The 21,207-nt window shown below is 38.8% G+C and overlaps 1 protein-coding gene across 1 annotated transcript; it reads left to right on the forward strand.

Annotated features, from left to right (window-relative positions):
* The first annotated feature begins 113 nt into the window (after nt 1–113).
* Nucleotides 114–19,694, forward strand: LOC110086498 (vomeronasal type-2 receptor 26-like). Its single transcript, XM_078378754.1, has 6 exons — nt 114–343; nt 9,953–10,244; nt 13,047–13,898; nt 15,311–15,526; nt 16,370–16,496; nt 18,533–19,694. Exons 1-6 carry the CDS (start codon nt 114–116, stop codon nt 19,429–19,431), a joined length of 2,616 nt encoding a protein of 871 aa, XP_078234880.1. The 3' UTR covers nt 19,432–19,694.
* Nucleotides 19,695–21,207: the final 1,513 nt, after the last annotated feature.

Here is a 21,207-nt window from a genome sequence, read left to right on the forward strand (position 1 = left end):
GAAGTTCTAAACTATCAAAATAAGTTCAGAACCTTCCAAGGTAAGCTATTTTAACTCAGCTGAGATGAATTACAGATAAAGACAGGGACATTTCTGTCAAGAATAGCTCAAAGATGGCGTGGATTTTTCTGTCGGTGTTGCTTTCACTCTGGCCCCAGCTGTCGCAAAGTGACTATATGACACATTGTGCCATGTGTACAATGACTGACCTCCCTTCAACCCCACAACAGTACCATCAAAGAGGGAACTTCAACATTGGAGCAATATCTTCCCAGTTCGTTTGTATAGTTGATAAAATATCCTTCAAAGAACGGCCTGGAACAACATTTGTTGCTGAAATTGTGTAAGGGGATCTTCTGTTTTCTCTGTAATGTGGAGTAGATTGATTTTTTTTTGTATCAGCAATAAAAGTAGTGGTTGTCTGAAGAAGTAGACTTGTCCATGAAAGCTCACATTAAAATATAACAGTTTTCAAGTTGCCACAATGTTTTTCTCTATTGTCTTTTTTTTCCTTTCGGTTTTGCTTGATATGGTGCAAGAGGTTCTCCATTTGCTTGTTTTCATAATCCCTCCCATCTCCTTCTGTCTATTCCATATTGTACTTGATGATCTGACTTCTCACCTTTTCCCATGTTTTTCACCACTTCCTTTTTCACCTGTCATCTTCACCTTTCTTCCAAATGTCACTACATGAACTTCATGGCTTTTCAGGTTCATGTGACCTGCAAACTGCCCAAATCTCAGGAACATGTTCCGAGCAGATGAGCACAAAAGCTCTCAGATTAGTTTGCTGTTTTGTTTAACTATCAGTTAACCCATCACTTTAGCAACCCATGGAAACTGCATACCTAGATGTTGTACTTCCAGATAAGAGAGAGAGAGAGAGAGAGAGAGAGAGAGATGAGCAGGGTCAACTAAATTCCAGTATATTTTGCATTACTGCCATTAGAGCATCTCAAAGACTTTTTGATGTAGGTGCCACTTCCAGTGAGGAGATTCCCACTGGAGCCTTTGTAGGACTAAAGAATGGGACAGGGTACAAACTGCAGCTCCTGTGTAATTTAAAGCACTATAAAATACTGCTTTGTAAAATTAAGAGAGGGGAGGAAGGCTGTCTTCTGCTGTCTCAATTTAGTGGCATTTCTCCCAATCACACAAATATTAGTAGGATCTATCCTCACCAACAGGAGTCAAACCTCTTTACATTTTTTGTCTCCCTCTGCCCCAAAAGTGCTGGAAAAATGATAAAATATAACAGAATACACCAGCATATATGTGTTTTATACTCAAACATCTCAGTGTAAATTGGAAGAAAATAATCTAGACACTTGAATTTGAATAGAACTCAGAGAAAGTTTGCATTGTTTGAATGATTTAGCCCCCTGTCATATTCTGCAAATCAGTTTCAATATACTAATGATATTGGCAACCAGAATGATATCCATAGAGACCATATTTCCCAAACAGGGTTTCCAGAAGGATCAAATCATCATCTTAGATATATAGCAGTACTTTTGCTAGTGCAACTTCAAATCAATCTTTATTTGTCCTCCTAATGTCATTTCCAACCAAGGAGATGAATTAGAATCCTAAGATCTTACCAACTATAGCCCTCAGATTAAAAAAAAACCTATGGTAATTATTTGTAGACAAAGATGTATGTCAGAGGAACATCATGAAACGTATTTCTGCCTCAGAAAGAATGGTCTCAATCTTTCACAGATAACAACCATAAGATTCTGATAGATTCTGATAGTTATCCGTGGGGAATTTCAACATTGCCTTTCACATGACTTCTGTCATGAGCAACTACAAGTGAAATGAGATTTTTTTTTGGAAAAATCTTTCTGATTTCCTTTCCTTTCTCTCTTTTTGCCAGAAAGAGAATTAGCATACATGAGAGAAGTGTACTTGTCAGATCTTTCTCATTAAAGGGGGGGGGGTCTGTTGTTGTTTAGTTGTTAAGTCATGTCCGACTCTTCGTGACCCCATGGACCAGAGCACACCAGGCCCTCCTGTCCTCCACTGCCTCCCAGAGTTGGTTCAAATTCATGTTGGTAGCTTCGATGATACTGTCCAGCCATCTCATCCTCTGTCGTCCCCTTCTCCTCTTGCCCTCACACTTTCGCAACATCAGGGTCTTTTCCAGGGAGTCTTCTCTTCTTATGAGATGGCCAAAGTATTGGAGCCTCAGCTTCAGGATCTGCCCTTCCGGTGAGCACTCAGGCTCGATTTCCTTCAGAATGGATAGGTTTGTTCTCCTTGCAGTCCAGGGGACTCTCAAGGGTCTCCTCCAGCACCACAATTCAAAAGCATCAATTCTTTGGTGGTCAGCCTTCTTCATGGTCCAGCTCTCACTTCCATACATCATTACTGGAAAAACCGTAGCTTTGACTATGCGGACCTTTGTCCGCAAGGTGATGTCTCTGCTTTTTAAGATGCTGTCTAGGTTTGTCATCGCTTTCCTCCCAAGAAGCAGGCATCTTTCAATTTCGTAGCTGTCACCATCTGCAGTGATCATGGAGCCCAAGAAGATAAAATCTATCACTGCCTTCATAACTTCCCCTTCTATTTTCCAATCCTCTAGCCACTACTGAGTTTTCCAAACTTGCTGGCATATTGAGTGTAGCAACTTAACAGTGTCATCTTTTAAGATTTTAAATAGTTCCACTGGAATGTCATCACCTCCACTGGCCTTGTTATTAGCCATGCTTTCTAAGGCCCACTTGACTTCACTGTCCAGGATGTCTGGCTCAAGGTGAGCAACCACACTGTCTGGGTTGTCCGGGTCATCCAGATCTTTCTGGTATAATTCCTCTGTGTATTCTTGCCACCTCTTCTTGATGTCTTCTGCTTCTGTTAGGTCCCTCTCATCTTTGTCCTTTATCATGTCCATCTTTGCACAAAATGATCCTTTCATATCTCCAATTTTCTTGAACAGATCTCTGGTTTTTCCCTTTCTATTATTTTCCTCTATATCTTAGCACTGTTCATTTAAGAAGGCCCTCTTGTCTCTCCTTGCTATTCTTTGAAAGTCTGCATTCAATTTTCTGTAACTTTCGCTATCTCCCTTGCATTTTGTTTTCCTTCTCTTCTCTGCTATTTGTAAGGCCTTGTTGGACAGCCACTTTGCTTTCTTGCATTTCCTTTTCTTTGGGGTGGTTTTTGTTGCTGCCTCCTGTACAATGTTATGAGCCACCATCCATAGTTTTTCAGGCACTCTGTCCACCAAATCTAGTTCCTTAAATCTGTTCTTCACTTCCACTGTGTATTCATAAGGTATTTGGTTTAGTTTATACCTGACTAGCCCAGTGGTTTTTCCTACTTTCTTCAGTTTAAGCTTGAGTTTTGCTATGAGAAGCTGATGATCAGAGCCACGATCGGCTCCAGGTCTTGTTTTTCCTGACTGTATGAGCTTCTATATACTGTAGAAGAGTAGAGTCGCTTCTTGTGTTGTTGGAAAAGAGTGTTTGTGATGACCAGCTTACTCTCTTGACAAAACTCTATTAGCCTTTGCCCTACTTCGTTTTGAGCCAAACTTACCTGTTGTTCCTTTTATCTCTTGACTCCCGACTTTAGCATTCCAGTCCCCTAAAATGACAAGAACATCTTTCTTTGGTATCAGTTCTAGAAGGTGTTGTAGGTCTTCATAGAATTGGTCAATTTCAGTCTCTTCCACATGGGTGGTTGGTGCATAAACTTGGATTACTGTGATGTTGAAAGGTCTGCCTTATTTATTTTTTAATTTTTATTTATTTATTTATTTTATTTATATCCCGCCTATCTAATCAATTAAGACCACTCTAGGCGGCCTTTTGGATTCATATTGAAATCATTCTATCATTTTTGAGATTGTATCCCAGTACAGCTTTTCCCACTCTTTTGTTGACTATGAGGGCTACTCCATTTCTTCTATGGGATTCTTGCCCACAATAGTAGATATGATAATCGTCTGGATTGAATTCACCCATTCCCACCCATTTTAGTTCACTGATGCCCAGGATGTCAATGTTTATTCTTGCCATCATCTCTTTGACCACATCCAGCTTAACAAGGTTAAAGGGGTAGAAAGGGAGAATTCTGAAGGATGCAGGGTTTCTTGTTCTTTTCTTAGAGTGCATGTGTGAGTAAGAAAATTTCTGTGATTGAAATTAGAAGTTGTATTTTTTCATTAAAGACCTGACAAAGCGCATTTTCTACATGTGAAACAATTTCTTTTGATACCACTGTATTTGTGAGGCCAAGCAATCTAATATGATGGCTTAGTGAATTCACCGTTGAAATAAATCTTTAAAGCCCTTCAGTGCTTATTTCCATCCTGTCTGAAAAACTGTGTCTCCTTGTGTGAGCCCCTGAGATAATCAAAATTAACAGAATGTGCCTTGCCTTACTCCCATCACTTTCACAAGTATATTTGAGAGAGGTTTTTTTTTTTTCCTGTGACTGCTTCCAAGTTGTGGAATTCCCTTCTTGGAGAAGTTTGCCTGTCTTTGTGATGTGCCCCCTGAGGAGGTATTGGCCTTTCTGCTGGGCCACACATTTCTCAGGTGATCACAGACACCACACAGGCACCTTTTAATGAAGAAAATCCTAGCCAACACTCCTTAGTGTCTCTTTCAGTGTGTTCTTTCAGGCATTAACTGGAAGAAACAACCACACTCCAAAGTCACATCCAAGTATTTTGGGGTTGTTCCTTCTATACTCTCCTGGCCAAATCCTACTTTGCCCCAGGCTGGTGTTTTGTGAAAAGGTTTCTTGGTTCTAATTTCTGTGATCCTATTTGTAAAACATAGCTATGTGTATTTTTTGTCTGCTATTAATTTGAATTACTGATTCTTACGTACACACACAAAAAAATTAATGAGGAGTGCTTGGTTTAAAGAAAGAAACAGGATTTTTATTGAGGGCCACAGGTAAAAGGGATTCAGTGAAAGATAGGTTTTAATGCAGTGGTTCCCAACCTTGGGTCCCCAGATGTTTTTGGACAAAAACTCTCAGAAGCCTTCATCACTTCCAGCTGTGCTGGGTAGGATTTCTGGGAGTTGTAGTCCAAGAACATCTGGGGACCCAAGGTTGGGAACCATTGTTCTAAGGTATGAATGATGAAGGTTGAAACAACAGTAAAATGTAAGTCTATAAGGCTTTCAAACTTTCTGATACATACTTTAAGGTCTATGGATAGATGTATTTTAATAAACTCTAGCACAAACAACTTTTCTTGACTAACCCTAAAACAAACTTCCTTTTAATCCAACTCTCAAATCTCCTCTAATGTTCTGATTTCATAATGATCTCTTTCTGTGATCCTAGCCACCTTTTAACTGACATAGGGACACTATTTCCACAATATTTCAGTCATGGTAGCCGATCAACAGCGTCTCTTTCATCTGTCAATCACACTAGGACTCTATCCGTACATAGCTACTACAGAGGCATACAATGCTATTCTCATACAAACTTTATATGATTAATTATAGATACATTTATACCTACAGACCCAGGATGGGTAGAATCTTCACAGCCCCCTTCTCTCTTTTCCTTACAGCAAAAATTGAAAATATTCCTCTTTAGAGAGGCTTTTGGGGAGTCATCAGGCAAATAAGATGGGGAGGTTTAGTACACTTTTAAATATCTGTTTTAGGATTTTAAAATGTGTTTTAAAATATATTTGTATTTTAGTAGTGTGTTTTAATTATTTCTGGATTTCATTTTAAATTATTTTATTTTATTCTGTTTTAAAATGCATTAAGTCCTGAAAATGGGAGAAATTCAGGATAGGAATAAATAAAACAAATGTTTTACACATGACAGCATCATGCATGTTAAAGAAGCATGCAAAGTGTTTCATAAATTATATTTATGTAATATGGGTAAATCTTGTATGCCTCCACAGGGAGGAGGTAAAAAAGGAACTCTTATAAGAAACCCTCTTTAAAAACAGAGAAAAGAAAAGAAAAAATTAGCAAAAGATAGTAAGAACACACACAGGATAAATACAGACATAGAACAAGAGAAGAGGGTTTCATTATGTTGTGTGAGTGGTCCGATCTCAAAAGCAACTCTGTTATTGTTAGCTGCACTGTTCCACAGTGATCATTTGGTGTTTATACCTGGGAGTATTATATTAAAAAAATACAAATGTGCCATAACCCACAAGGAGGTGGAGACCCCAAATTTAATGTCTTCAGTAGATTATTGTTGCGGGTGTTAACAAAGAGCTACATAAAATCCAACATGATTCCAGAATCTGTGAAGATTCTCAGTCATCCAGGTGAAGTTATCTGGAAGTTGAGTCATGGCAACTGGACTGCTTTCTTATTATTATTTAAATGTTTCAGCCTATAATAAGAAGGAAGTCCAGTTGCCATGACTCAACTTCCAGGTGATTCTAGAATGTCTACTAGAAGCAGCAGTAAAGACAAAACTTGATACTGAGATGAAGTACAGTGGGGTCTCTACTTAAGAACTTAATCCGTATTGGAAGGTGGTTCTCAAGTTGAAAAGTTCTTATGTTGAATCTGCATTTCCCATAGGAATGCATTGAAAACCATTTAATCCGTATCTGCTCTTTTCCGTCCATAGAAACTACAGTGGAACCTCTACTTAAGAATTTAATCCGTTTTGGAATGGTGTTCTTAAGTTGAAACGTTCTTAAGTTGAAGCAAAATTTCCCATAGGAATGCACTGAAAACCAATTAATCCGTTCTGGCTGTTTTTTTGCTATGTAGAGGTGTGTTCGTACATTGAAGCATTAGTTCCCATAGGAACTAATGCAAAGCTGGTTAATACATACTCTACCACTAGGGGGAGATATTTTTTTAACCTAAGATGACCTTAAAAAAAGAGCAGGAAAGGTTTTTTTCCCCTGTTCTTATCTTGGATTTCTGTTCTCAAGTAGAAGCAAAATTTAGCAAATGGAGCTGTTCTTAAGTTGGATTGTTCTTAAGTAGAGACGTTCTTAAGTAGAGACCCCACTGTACACAGTTAAGCTTCCTGCCACAAATACGCAGATCAAATCCAATTGGTCAAATCTAGTATATCAAAGAAAGAACCAAAAACAAACTTCGTAAATGAGTTGTTGTTGTTGTGTGCTGTCAAGTTGGAAATGACTTACAGAAACCCTATTAGAGCTTTCAAAGTAAGTGTGATATTTAAGGAGTGGTTTTACCAGTTCCACTCCCCCAGTGAGATTCCATGGCCAAGTGGGGATTCAAACCTTGGTCTCCAGAATTTTATTCCATCACTGTATCCACCACATCACACTGGGTATCCTTGCAAATTAATTACCATGACTTAAAGCCATTGCTTAGGGTAGAGCACTGGTTCTTAACCTTTGTTACTCAGGTGTTTTTGGACTGCAACTCCCAGAAGCCTCCACCATCAGCTGTATTGGCTGGGGTTTCTGGGAGTTGCAGTTCAAAAACACCTGAGTAACAAAGGTTAAGAACCACTGGGGTAGAGCACATACTTTTCATGAAGTTCCATTTTCAACCTTTCCAGAAAATATGCCTTTCTGAAACCCTTGAGCAGCATAGCTGGTCAACGACAATAATGAACCTCATGAACCAGTGGTGTGACCTGATAAAAGGCCTGGTAAAAGCCAAATTCTTATGCACCTATATTATTTACAGTGACTTCTACTATGAGCCCAAAGTGTTATGTTGTGTTGGTAAGACTCCGTAGTGCATGCTGCCAATCACAAGATATTGCAAGTAAGTGACTTATGAACACAGTAAGGTGTATAGCTTGCAAACATTAAATGTAACTGTTTGCTAAGAATGCCTTCCTGATGCCTATGGAGTACAAAGAGTTCTGAGTCTCTAAACAAGCTTTTTTAAAAAAGAGATGTATATCTTTTGAACATTTCCCCCTTTACTCAACATATCCTGTCCTCATTCAGCAGAGTTCTTAGCATGTTTATTCAGAAATAAAACTACTGTGTTCACTGGGACTTATTCACAAAAACGTATGTTTAGAATTACAGCCTATGACTGTAATCTTACACATATGTAAGCTCCATTGGATATAATAAGACATCTTTCCAAGTAGATATGAATACAAATTTGTCCTGCTAGCCAACATTGAATGATGACAAACATGTTTTCTTTGGATATTCTGCTGTGGCTGGGGGTTTGCAAAAACACAATACCCCAGAGATATGACTTTGAATCTTGTAATTACCTAAAATTAATTAAGGCCACAATCAATAACATAGTCAAAGTTAATATATGCATTTCACTGAAAACCAAGAAGACAGGTCGTCAGCAGAAAATAATATATTTGTCTCATTGTGGGTAGAGAATGAGTATTACTAAACAATATTTTTCACAGATGGGAAAGCTATTTCTTTTGATGCTACTTTTTCTATGGCCGCAGATGCCTTCCATTGCATGTAATGAATCTACACTTCTGTGTACCATTTCAAGCGATCTCTTTGAAAATCTAGCATCTAGCAAGCATCACCAGTCAGGACACCTCGTAATCGGAGCCATTGTGACTCAGTTTGGTTACGTATGTGGAGAGGTATCTTTGTGTGAATCCCCCGCAGCACAGAATATGTGTGAAATTACATAAGGAAACCATTCTTTGTCCATGACATGCAACTGGCAGATCATACTCAACACAAAGCTGTCTGATGAAAAGTTGTGTATTTCATTTCCATAAGATTAGCTCTGAAGATATACTTAAGCTTTAGAGCATATTTATTTTAAAAAAAAAACTCAGCTGACTAGATAGCTCAGTAGTTTTAGGTATCTGAATGGAGAGCCAGAAGCTGGGAGTTCATTCTCCATGGTGCCTCCTGTAAGTAAAGCCAACCTGTGTGGCGTTCGGCAAGGTGCACTGTTCTAGGACACTCGCAGAAGGCAATGGTAAAACATTTCTGAGTATTCTCTACCTGGAAAGATGTGAAAACGGTTGCCATGGGTCAGAATTGACTTGATGGCGCATGATGATATTAAATAAACACATATTCTTGATGCTTCACTGATTTTCATTTGTTTCTTCTGTTCTTCTCTGCCTTTTAGATTTTATGTGTTTCCTTGACACATAAGAGAACTTTGTATCTTTAACCACTCGCTTTCTCTTTCAGTTGCAGCCTTCTTCAAAAACACTGGTGTTTACTTGGGTGGCAGATCCCTTCAGAATACATTTTTTTTCCTATACAGTTCTCATCTATGTTCTTTTCTTTCCTTCAGTGTCTCTGTTTCAGATGCTCAGATATTGTGATGGTGATGTAATGTTTTAAAAAGTAGATTAATTTTAAACAGCAGAAAACTATGTTTTTTTCCTATTACATCTGAGTCTCTACTACCACTTTAGTATAGTCTGTTGACTGCCCTATATATTGCAAGTTGAGTATATTCCAGCCAAACATAACCATTTTAAAGACCTATTGGTTTCAATGATGGAGATGAACATCCAGTTTTAATGCACATGAAGGATTAAGTAGGACTTGCATATCCTTATATATTGTTATTGCCTTTTATTCCCAAAGTGGAAGCAGACTGCTTAGAAAAGTCTATTGAATAAACACAGGAAAAACACAGCATTAGGGGGAAGTACAGTGAAGTACCTAAGACTGTACCTACTATTATTTATCTGTTCTTGCTTCCCTAGTTTGTATATCCTTGAGAAAAGGGATATTTCAGTACTGAGAGTTGTGCGTATCATCTATGCACAATGATTGTCATGTTTTTATTTTTACGTATGACTCTCTGCAAGCTATTTTAGCTATATATTTGTGTACAAGTAATATGAATGAATGAATGATATCAGGCAAAACCCAAAGAAACAAAACAAAGACAACAACTTTAAAGACTAGCTATTATATTTTAATGTAAGCTTTTGTGTTTTGTATTGTTTCTTTGGATTTTGCCTGATATGCTTGCACAGACTAACGTGATTACCTCTTCTAAAACTACATGAATGGATGACATAATTCTTCTTTTAGTTCAACGCCCAAGAACTACCAACATGTATTGTCCTTGGCATTTGCTGTGAAGGAGATCAATGAGAACCCAATTTTTCTGCCAAATGTCAGCCTTGGCTTCCACATCTATGACAGTTACACAAATGCAAAGATAACCCATCAAAACACCCTGAAACTTCTGTCTGTCTCAGAAAAGATTGTCCCCAACTTTAAATGTGACAAGAAAATGAATATGATAGCTGTAATTGGAGGCCTGGACTCTGAAATTTCCTTTCACATGGCAACAATCTTAAGCATCTACAAGATTCCGCAGGTAAATGGACCTACAGGACTGAGCTTTTCCAAATTGTACAGCATTTAATGATGCATTTACAATTCAAGAACAATGCTAAGGCTCTCTCATGTTATCTTAATCTTCAAAAAGCCAGGAGGTTGTGGGCACTCTAATGCTGGAGGCATTCAAGACAAAACTAGACAACCATCTGTCAGATCTACTTTGATTTGGATTCCTGCACTGAGCAAGGTTTGGTCTCAATGGCCTTATAGCTCCTTTCCAATTCTATTATTCTATTATTCTAAATGAAGCATGATGCCCTCACAACCATGCCATTGCCATGATCAGCCGTGATGCCACAAACTACCCTTACTACATATCTTACATGCCATCACACTTTGCCTAGAACTTTAAGAGCCAAATCTTGTACCCAGGACCTGTAAAAATCTGTTCTGACATGCTCTTGTATTGCTTCATGATCCACCCCAACTTTGTTGCATTGCTATAGGAATGATCCTGTGAATCAGTCCATGTCTATTTCTTGCTTATAGCAATAACTGGCAAGATAGGTTCAGAAGGGTGAAGAGACGGATTTGTCTTATATTGGCTCAATGCTTAAGGATTTGTGTGTGTGTGTGTCTATGGCCCCTAACAGAAACTTGAGAATTCTATTGGTCATGTTCAGCTTAAATAACTAATTCTGATGAAGCATTTGTAAGTAAGTACTTAGTATGGTGTAGTGGATAGAGTGATAGAATAAGACTCTGAAGACTAGGGTTTGAATCCCCACTTGGACATGGAAGCCCACTGGTAAAATCATTCTTAAATATCACTTACCTTGAAAGCCCTATTAGGGTCATTATAAGTCAATTTGAACTTGACAATACATAACTAACTAATTAGGAGGTAGAAGGCAAAAGCAATGCTGCAGATCTCCATACTAAACTACTTTTTAAAATTATACCTAGTATCCCATTGGTAGTCACAATCAAGAATAAACCTATTGAATCAATTGCTGAGTGGTAACTCAATATTCATGCAAATCCCTTTAGGTCAATGGGACTTAGAGATGTAAATCACCTTTTGCTTTGTCGTTACATGTGAGGATGAAGAGTTGAAGCATTTCTTTCTCCTGGCAAGGATGATGGAGAATTTTCTGACATTCTTGACTGAACTCTTACATTGGCAAGAAAAAGAACAAGATTGTGTGCAATAATGGCCATTTTTTGTACAAAATCATGTGATTTACCCAATTTTTGGAAACCAGGACTGTTGCTTCCTGTAAAAATTTTGAGCGCTGAATGGGTGGTTTTCATATGGCTTAGTGCTCAGCCAGTCCTTCTGTGTACTAGGAACATTTACTGCCAATTATAGAAAGTCTTTTTTCTCAGGGTTTTAAAATTCTTCATCTATGAAACCAGACAATCACTGACAGTGTATCCGTCAGTGTGACAGATATACGTTATGTTATTAAACTCTGGAGTTCCAGCAGATGCAACAACAGTTAATATTCCCATTAAAAACATTTTTGTGGAGCTCAAAACTCATGGATCGCCCAGCCACTGGAAAAGAGATTGTTTACAGACTGAGGGGAGGTGTGGACAACCAAAAGGATTATAAATATAGGGAGATGACACACAAGCATTCAGGAATTCATCACATCATTGAAACTTCACACCATTTTGGGCAACAGACCTCAAAGAACAACAACCATGTTAGCAGCACAACAACTTCATTTCCAAAAGCCAGCAACATGGCCAACATGGATTTTCCTCCAGAGAATTAAACTGGTTTGGCTGAGTGAGCACTTAGAATTATTTTGTGTGTACACTTAGAGCTAATAAAGTTATTTTCTTTAATATATTTTATTCTTAAGAACTTTGTTTTAAAGATGCATTCTCTTTCTTTTGTTTTTACATTTGCCTTTTAAGGCCATAAACCCCATGAGTTTTGGATCCAAATATGATTTAAGTTCTTGTCTGTGACTTTTATTGTTAAAAGTTTACAACTGACTTTTGTTTCTGACTTAAATACTTAAGTCAGCAACTTAATTTTAGTATTAATTTTTTTTAATTGTTTGTGCCTACAGTTTTCTTTATACAGTACAGTGGTGCCTCGCTTAATGAGCGCACCGTATAACGATTAAATCGCATAGCGATCCGTTTTTTCGGATCGCTAATGCGATCGCACAACGTTGTTCCCATAGGGAAAAATTCGCTTTGCGAAGACCGGTAAGTGTTTCGCTTACTGATCTTCGCAAAATGACCCCCGCCGATCAGCTGTTCGGCGGCCAAAATGGCCGCCGGAAGCCGGGAAATGGCCTAAAATGGCCGCGCGCAGCGTTTTCGCGCCCTCGTTAAGCGAGGCGAGGGCGCGAAAATGGCTGCCAGCCATTACGAAGCTTCGTTGAACGGTGAGTATTTGGCCCATTTGGAATGGGCTTTTCTGTACCGTTTAACGATGCTTCAGCATAGCGAAGGTTAATCCGGAACGGATTAACCTCGCTATGCGAGGCACCACTGTAGTTGTAAAAGTATTGTGTGGGATCATTGCAAGACTTATACCTTAATACTCAGATGCCTATTGATATGATTGTCAATAATTGTCTGCTTTCTCTGGAATTAACACTTGTTTTTGGATAAAATCTAGCTGTGATGAACACAGGTTTCTGATTTTTCCCTAGAGGTCTATAATGCTCTGTAGGACTTTTAGGGAAATGTTCAGAGTTCAGAATCCTTGACCTGACAAGAATAACTAGGTAAGGAATAGGTGTTATACATATATTCTGCTATCTTTCTTTTGAAACATAGAATCACACAATCTTTTTCTTTGTATTTTCAGATTTCCTATAGTGTATTAGCTCCCATAGGGGATGTTAGAACCCAGCTGCCTGCTTTCTATCGGATGGTTCCAAATGAAAATTATCAATATGTTGGACTTGTCCAACTACTGAAGTATTTCCAGTGGACGTGGATTGGAGTCATTGTCTCTGACAATGAGATTGGAGAAATGTTTGGACAAACTGTGATACCAATGCTTTCTCACCATGGAGTCTGTGTTGGTTTCCATGAGAGAACGCCATCGTTATCTCAAGTTATGGAGATAGTGGGATCCTTTGAGACCCTCCAAGCCAAGATCAATTCCTTGACCAATCCCAAAATCAAAGTAATTGTTGTAAATGCTGAGCCTCAGACTACAACATGGTTAAAATGGTTCCTATATTTCTATTCGATGCTTGAAAATATTTCAGAGAATCTTTTGGGGAAAGTGTGGATTATGACAGCCCAATGGGACTTCTCAGCAGAAACCATGCACAGGGCTTTTGACATAGAGCCATTTTGCGGTACCTTGTCTTTTGCTATTCACGCCAATGAAGTGGTGGAGTTTCCAGAATTCTTACAAAGGCTACATCCTGGCACAGAGAGAGGGAATGCTTTTTTCAGAATATTCTGGGAACAGGCATTTAACTGCTTGTGGGCCAGTTCTCATAAAGGCAAAAATAACTGCACAGGAGAAGAAAAACTAGAAAGCCTCCCTGCGACTCTCTTTGAAATGAGCATGACTGACAAAAGCTACAGCATCTATAATGCAGTCCACGCAATAGCTCATGCTTTAGACAACATGTTTAAGTCCAAGGTCAATGGGGTGATGGGCAACAGTAGACTATGTCCTCCAAATGTGCAACCCTGGCAGGTAATGTTTATTTGTGGTGCCATTCTCTAATAGAGCGCACAAAATAGTCTATGTTTATTTCATTTTAAACTTACTTTCTCTTCTCACATGCTTTCCTGCTCCCTTTCTTGAGATCAGCGCTGTATAGAAATCCAGATATAGAAATGCAAATATTAAAATGTTTTCCATGTGACCTCAGACACTAGATAGTTCCAAAAAGTTAGACTAAGTACTATGTCTGTGTAACATTCCAGGGACCCCCCCCCAGTAACTATGGAAACCCCATGGGGTGCAACAGTGTTTTTTCCAAACCCAGAACATTCCTGATGATAAAGTAGGTTCTGTTAGTAGATAATTTTGTGTATTTGTTCCATGATTAGAGACGGACAATCATCCCAGTTCATTTACCATCACAACAGGTGTTCAGGGAATTTGGTGCCCCACACCCTCTGGTGGGTGCCCACTCTGAGGCAGCATCCAAGCTTCCCTTCCCCACCTCTTCCAGGTGCTGACACTGAGTAGCATCCAAGCTTCCCTTCCCCACCTCTTCCAGGTGCTGACACTGAGTAGGTGCCTGCCAGAAGGGGGCAGGGCATCAAATCACCAAACACCTGTTGCAGTGGTAAATGAAAGAGGACCAGTGGTTTGTTGCCATCTCTATCCATGATTTTTGAGGGTTCCTTGCTCTTTATTTAAGTCCTTGTGGAGTTAAATAAAGAGCGTCGTGGCGCAGTGGTTAAACCGCTGTACTGCAGCCATAACTGTGCTCACGACCTGGGGTTCAATCCCAGGTAGCCGGCTCAAGGTTGACTCAGCCTTCTATCCTTCTGAGGTAGGTAAAATGAGTACCCAGCTTGCTGGGGGAGAGAGCAATGTGTAGCCTGCATAATTAACTTGTAAACCACCCAGAGAGTGCTTGAAGTGCTATGGGGCAGTAGACAAGCAGCACGCTTTACATGCTTTCGCTTTTAATAGTTTTTTAATATAACTCATTTTACATGGTTTTTTTAATGCAAAGTTCTTTCAACCAAAGCTCATTTTTACATCCTCCGCTATTACTAGGGAATTGCTAGAACTCCGAAGACTCCAGTTTTTAATCATTGGCTTTTCTAACTTGATAACAGGAAGAGATAGCAGCTGAGTTGTTTACCCAGGGCTCTGGACTAGGCTGGACTTTTTAAGACCCAGTTTGAACTATAATATAATACTTTATGTATATTGTTGGATTCTTGTTCTCAAGCTATTAGCCTTCTTGCTGGCAGCTGGTGTGTTTGAATTTTTGTTGCTCTTGCTTCTTCTGCGATGGAAGCTCTATTGAACATTCTCCTGCTTTTTACCAAGAATTGCAGAGCAATTTTTGAGGTTTTTAAAATTCTGTAACATGAATCACAAAAATGGTCACATGTTGCTGTTTGCCTTTTTGAACACTTTAGTTTCACTCTTTCCTGAAAAGTATCTCATTCAACAACAGTGCCGGGGAATTGGTGTCGTTTGATGAGAATGGTGAATTAGTGGCCGGCTTTGATATTATCAACTGGATTACTTTCCCAAACCAATCCATTGTAAAAGTGAAAGTGGGAACTATTTTACCGAGTCAAGAGTTCACCCTTAACAAAGATGCCATCTCATGGCATAGAACATTTAATCAGGTGGGATTCTGTGGTAGATATAATTTGTGAAGCTATCTGGGAAAGGGCTGTTTTGTCAAATTCTCGGTGCTATTCATTGTATTTGAATACTCTGAGCATTTAATGGGATGGAGGTGTCATAATCTAAGACAGTTATGTATTTTTGCATATTGAATCTCAGTATGTCCCAGTGATGGACCAGGACTGTGAAGAACAGGGTTCAAATCCCTACTTGGCTATGGAAACTTAATGAGGGAATAGAACTGGTAAAACCACTCCTCAAATATCTCACCTTGAAATCCCTATTAGGGTTGCTATAAGTCAGTTCTGAATTGACAGCACAGAACACACACATGATTCTGTGGGGTGTACTGATCCTCCCTTAAATATCTCACTAACATTGAAAACTCTATTGGGGTCACTATAAATTAATCCCGACTTCACAGCATGTAATACACACAGATGGTGCATAGTGGAAGAGTGAAAGAATGTGTGGTTTTTCAGAATTAGTGGTACTTAAGTGGAATGTGAGGACACAGTATGCTCGCTCCCTTGTGCCCCAAAGTTAGAGACATCTAATATTTTTCCCCAGAATCCAGTCCCATTGAGAGTGTAGACTGCCCTTCCTATCTCTCATTCAGGCTGAAGTCCTGTTGCTCTGCACAGTAAGTCACCCTAGAGTAGGCCCATTTGAATCAATGGGGTTTATGGAGGAACTGACTCATCAAATCTCCTCTAAATCCATGGACTACTTTCATTGGCGGGATGAGAAGTGGCATGAATGGTTACCAGCACTGCATTGCATCAACTTATTGCAGATGGTTGCCGATTTAGAATCCATATACAATTTCTTTCCATGTACAGGCGCTGCCCATTGCACAGTGTAATGACAACTGCCACCCAGGTTACAGAAGGAAAAAGAAGGAGGGGAAGCCTTTTTGTTGCTATGATTGTGTTCCATGTGCAGATGGAAAGATCTCGAACCAGAAGGGTAGGTCACAGGGGGTCACTGTATATCACATCTGGAGTGTAAAAACAATTGTGTAAGTGTGCCTCTGCTTTAGCGGGCCATATATTGTGCAATTGCTCATGCAAATTCTTACACAATCAGTCTAGCAAGCAGTAGGCGCCTGTGCATGCAAAAATGAGCCTGACAACATGAAGAGGCTCACTAGATCACTCTTCTGCAATTGTGTAACACAACAAGACTCTGGCTGAATTTTCCGTGCTGTTAACTGCATATTAGTATTTTATATTTTTTCTTTCATTAATATTTTTGTTTTTTCCCCCCTTATTCCTTATATCTGCTCAGTATCTGAAAATATTACAGATATCTGCCTAGTAATAACTCCGTTCCCTAACATAAGATACATATGCTTACATTGGCACCTTCTACAAACAACCAAGTTCTATCTTCATTATGGAGATATACCGTAAATCTTTGCTTGTCTCTTCCTTGTGTCTGTGAACAAACAACCACTTATTTCTCTTCCCAGATATAAGACATTTTATGTCCCTGTAAGAGCTTTGCATTTGTACAGATTTAATGAGGCAATGACAGCTGCTGCTGTTTTGTTACATGGACTCTTCACATTCAGTGACATGCGATGGGTTTCTCGCATCCTTCTTAATATCTAAAACGATTTTCTGTGTCTGCTGTGTTTTGCATAACAACCATATAAGGTCTATCTGAATAGAAAACACTTCTTTCCTCCTAATATTGGAGGCAAGAAATCTCATAGAGATTGAAAAATCCTTATGGAGTTGTCTTGGCATAACAACACAGCCTAGAGCAGTGGTTCTCACCTTTGGTAACTTGAACTTCAGCTCCCAGAAACCACTGCCAACATAGCTCGTGGTGAAGGTTTCTGTGAATTGCAGTCCAAGAACACCTGAATTACCGAAATATGAGAGCCACTCGTCTAGAGTGATGAGAATAAGGAATTTAGAGGGCTTGCATCATGTCCTTCTCTGTGCCATCATTACAATAAGTTATCAAGTTAACAATACAACTTGTGATACTTATGAGTAAATGAAAGGTACTGCTCTCCCCGGTGACTCAATATTCTGCAGATTTTTCTGTGTTTTTAAAGGACAATATTTTCTAGTTGTATTCTTTGGTATTTGATGGGCAAAAATTGCTTTTGCTTAGCATACACATCCTCTAGTGAATGCATAGAAGCAGCCCAGAACTGACTTGCTCAAAAATTTTCAAAATATATGTATGTGTAATTATCCAGCTATTTGCACATAGCTTTCCACCACAGTAACCATAAAAATAGATTGTGCCATTCATGTCTGAATCATGGAAGTGGCAGCTACCAATTCAGCATCCCAGACATGTAACTTATACAGTAGGACCCCCATATCCTTGGGATCAGTATCTATGGTTTCACTTATCCACGGTCTGAAAAGAGCAAAGGAGCAAAACTCGAAATATATCTTTTCATAATGTATTTACCAGAACTGGCCATTAGAGGGTGGCAGAGACTAGGCTATGTATTCTTGCTGTTGAAAAATAATTGGAATGATCTCTCCCTCCTTCTAGTGGCCATTTCTGGTAATACATGATGAAAATACTTTTTTCTGTTTTTATTTCTTTTGCATTCACTACTATTCACAGTTTTCAGCCTCCAACACAATTGTGTGGTTGCCAATCATAGTTGCACAATTTACATCCTATCATTCCTAACAGCAATTGCATAATTGTTGTGCAGTTCCTAATCATGGTTCCTGACTGTGGCATCCACATCATGGTTGTGCAATCAGTTGCCCTGTGTGTATTCTGCCCGACCACAATTTTTTCTACCACCTGTTCAGCCTTGACTTATGCAAGCATAGCTGTGGAAGAGGATTTCAGACATTGTATAGTTAGAGAAACATTTAAAATAAAAACAGTTCCGTGGGGCGGGGGCAGGTTAAACACAATCTAATGAGAGAAATCTGTTTTGTTCATGGTTGATAACTACTGGAAGAAAATGAATGTCAAAACTGAAGGATTGACACACAATCTCTTTTATTTTTCAGACATGGATGATTGTTTCAAATGCCAAGAAGGTCAGTATCCGAATCAGAACAAGGATCAATGCCTTCCTAAGGTTCTAAACTTCCTCTCTTTCTCAGAACCTCTGGGGATTATGTTAGCTTTTCTGTCTCTGTCTTTTTCTCTGATCACAGCTTCTGTACTAGGAATTTTCATCAAACACAAGGACACTCCCATCGTCAAAGCCAACAATCGGGATCTCACTTATTCCTTGCTCATCTGTCTTTTGCTCTGCTTCCTCTGTACCTTGTTATTCATAGGACTGCCTCAAACATTGACCTGTTATTTACAGCAAACTGCTTTTGGGATTATTTTCTTGCTGGCTGTTTCCTGTGTATTAGCAAAAACCATCAATGTTATTGTTGCTTTCATGGCCAACAAGCCAGGTTCCAGGATGAGAAACTGTTTAGGGAAAAGACTGTCCAACTCTATACTTTTATGCTGTTCCCTTATTCAAATAATCATTTACGCAGTATGGCTAAGTAGTAACCCACCATTTCCAGATTTTGACCTAGATTCCTTGGCCGAAGAAATCATAATTGAGTGCAATGAAGGTTCGGTCACAATGTTTTCTTGTTCTCTGGGATACCTGTTATTTCTGGGCATTGTCTGCTTTGTTGTGGCATTCCTAGCCAGGAAACTGCCGGATACTTTCAATGAAGCCAAGCTTATCACTTTCAGCATGTTGGTGTTTTGCAGTGTTTGTTTGTCTTTTATTCCAGTTTATTTGAGTACGAAGGGGAAATACTTGGTAGCTGTGGAGGTGGTCTATATTTTAGCTTCTGGTGCTGGGCTACTTGGCTGTATCTTTTTCCCCAAATGCTATATCATTATTGTGAAACCTGAATTGAACTCTAAGGACCAACTAATTAGAAGAAAATAGTGACACATTCCCTGCAAGCTGTAGTTCAATATGCATTTATGTGTATGTCCAATTAAACTCATTTGGATGAACAGTCATGTGTAGGATTGCATTGGAAAAATTCTCATAATGTTAGTATGGATTTTTTTTTCTTAAGCACTTGCATTTATCCAGAACAACAAAGAGGCAGATTTGGAAATTCATTGTTTTTTCGCCCCATAGTCTAGAGATGAGGCTTTTGAGTTAAGATGAAGAATTCCAAAAGAGGGATTAATGAGTACCCATATCTGACCCTTATATGGAAAATCACATTATTATTATTATTATTATTATTATTATTATTATTATTATTATTATTATTATTATTATTATTATTATTATTATTATTATTATTATTATTATTATTATTATTATTATTATTATTATTATTATTATTGTTGTTGTTGTTGTTGTTGTTGTTGTTGTTGTTGTTGTTGTTGTTGTTGTTGTTGTATGCATGCATGCATGCATGCATGTATTTATTTATTTATTTATTTATTTATTTATTTATTTATTTAGTTATTTATTTAAATTTATATGCCGCCCACTCTACCCAGAGGTAGAGTGGGCGGCATATCATCTGATATTCCAGCAAATAGTTATATTACAAGTCTCATAAGAAAGGTGGTCAGCTGCCAGTTTGGATTTTGAGAACTTCCTGGATGGGGATGACAAGATCAAATCTTTAAAAAGACCTAGAAAACTAGTGACCATGTATAGGACTGCATTGTTAAGAGTCTCATAACCTTAGTATTGAAATTGTTCTCAAATAGTTGCATTTATCTGGAAGAACAAAGGAAAAGACTTGCAAATTCATTGTGTATTTCCTACTTTAGTGACAAAACTTCCAGGTTAACCTGAAAATGGGAGGCAAAACCCACAGAAGAGACTTTTGCTTTAGTTTTTGGAATCTTTCATGTCTTTGAGATCCAAAGGCATAGCAGAGGTCAAAGAGAAGACACTTAATGGCCAGAATCATATTGGTACAGTATTCACATCAGTTTTATGTAACATTCCGCAGTCAATTGAAACTAATTGACTCGGCAAATGAGTGATTTCCAAAATGTTGTTAATGAAGTAAGGGAAATTGAGGACTGCAGCTTTATGGGTTACATATTGCAAATGTATTGGTGCATCGGGGGCAACAACCCAGCCATCAAGTAACTTACCTGCATGCTTATATACTCTCTTGCCTATCCAAACTTCTCAGGGGGGTGAAATGGAGTAGCAGGATGCAAGTCCACCCAGGATTCCTCCTGGAACTAGAGGGCAAGATCAACATCATACTATTTTGGGCAGGTCAAAGACTGTATACTTCTTCAGATCTTATGGGGTCTCCTCATTCAGAAGCCAGTGTCCATCACCTAAATGGATCCCATCACATGTTCACAACACCTCGATCTATGCTGTTAAACCGAAACCCATGTTGTTGTATTCACTAAAAAAAAGGCCAAAAGGAAGACCACTGATTTTTGTGGAGCCAAAAACTATATGGGCGAGACCAGTTGTGATGAAAATCTTGCTTAGCTTCTCTTAAGTAGAGCAGCTGTCATACATTCAGAGCAATGACACAACGCCATGGAAAGCTGGGGTGGGGAAAATGTGGACCCACCTACACACCTCCACACCAAACAAGAAGGAAAACTGAATTCCCAAGCTGTGGCTACTCCACACAAGCTCAACTAGCCACTGAAGCAACATACATGGCATGAAAAGCTCCCAGTCAGTGCTGTAATCATTCCAGAAGCAGGATCCATG

Source organism: Pogona vitticeps, chromosome 6, assembly GCF_051106095.1.
Source record: "Pogona vitticeps strain Pit_001003342236 chromosome 6, PviZW2.1, whole genome shotgun sequence".
NCBI lineage: Eukaryota > Metazoa > Chordata > Lepidosauria > Squamata > Agamidae > Pogona > Pogona vitticeps.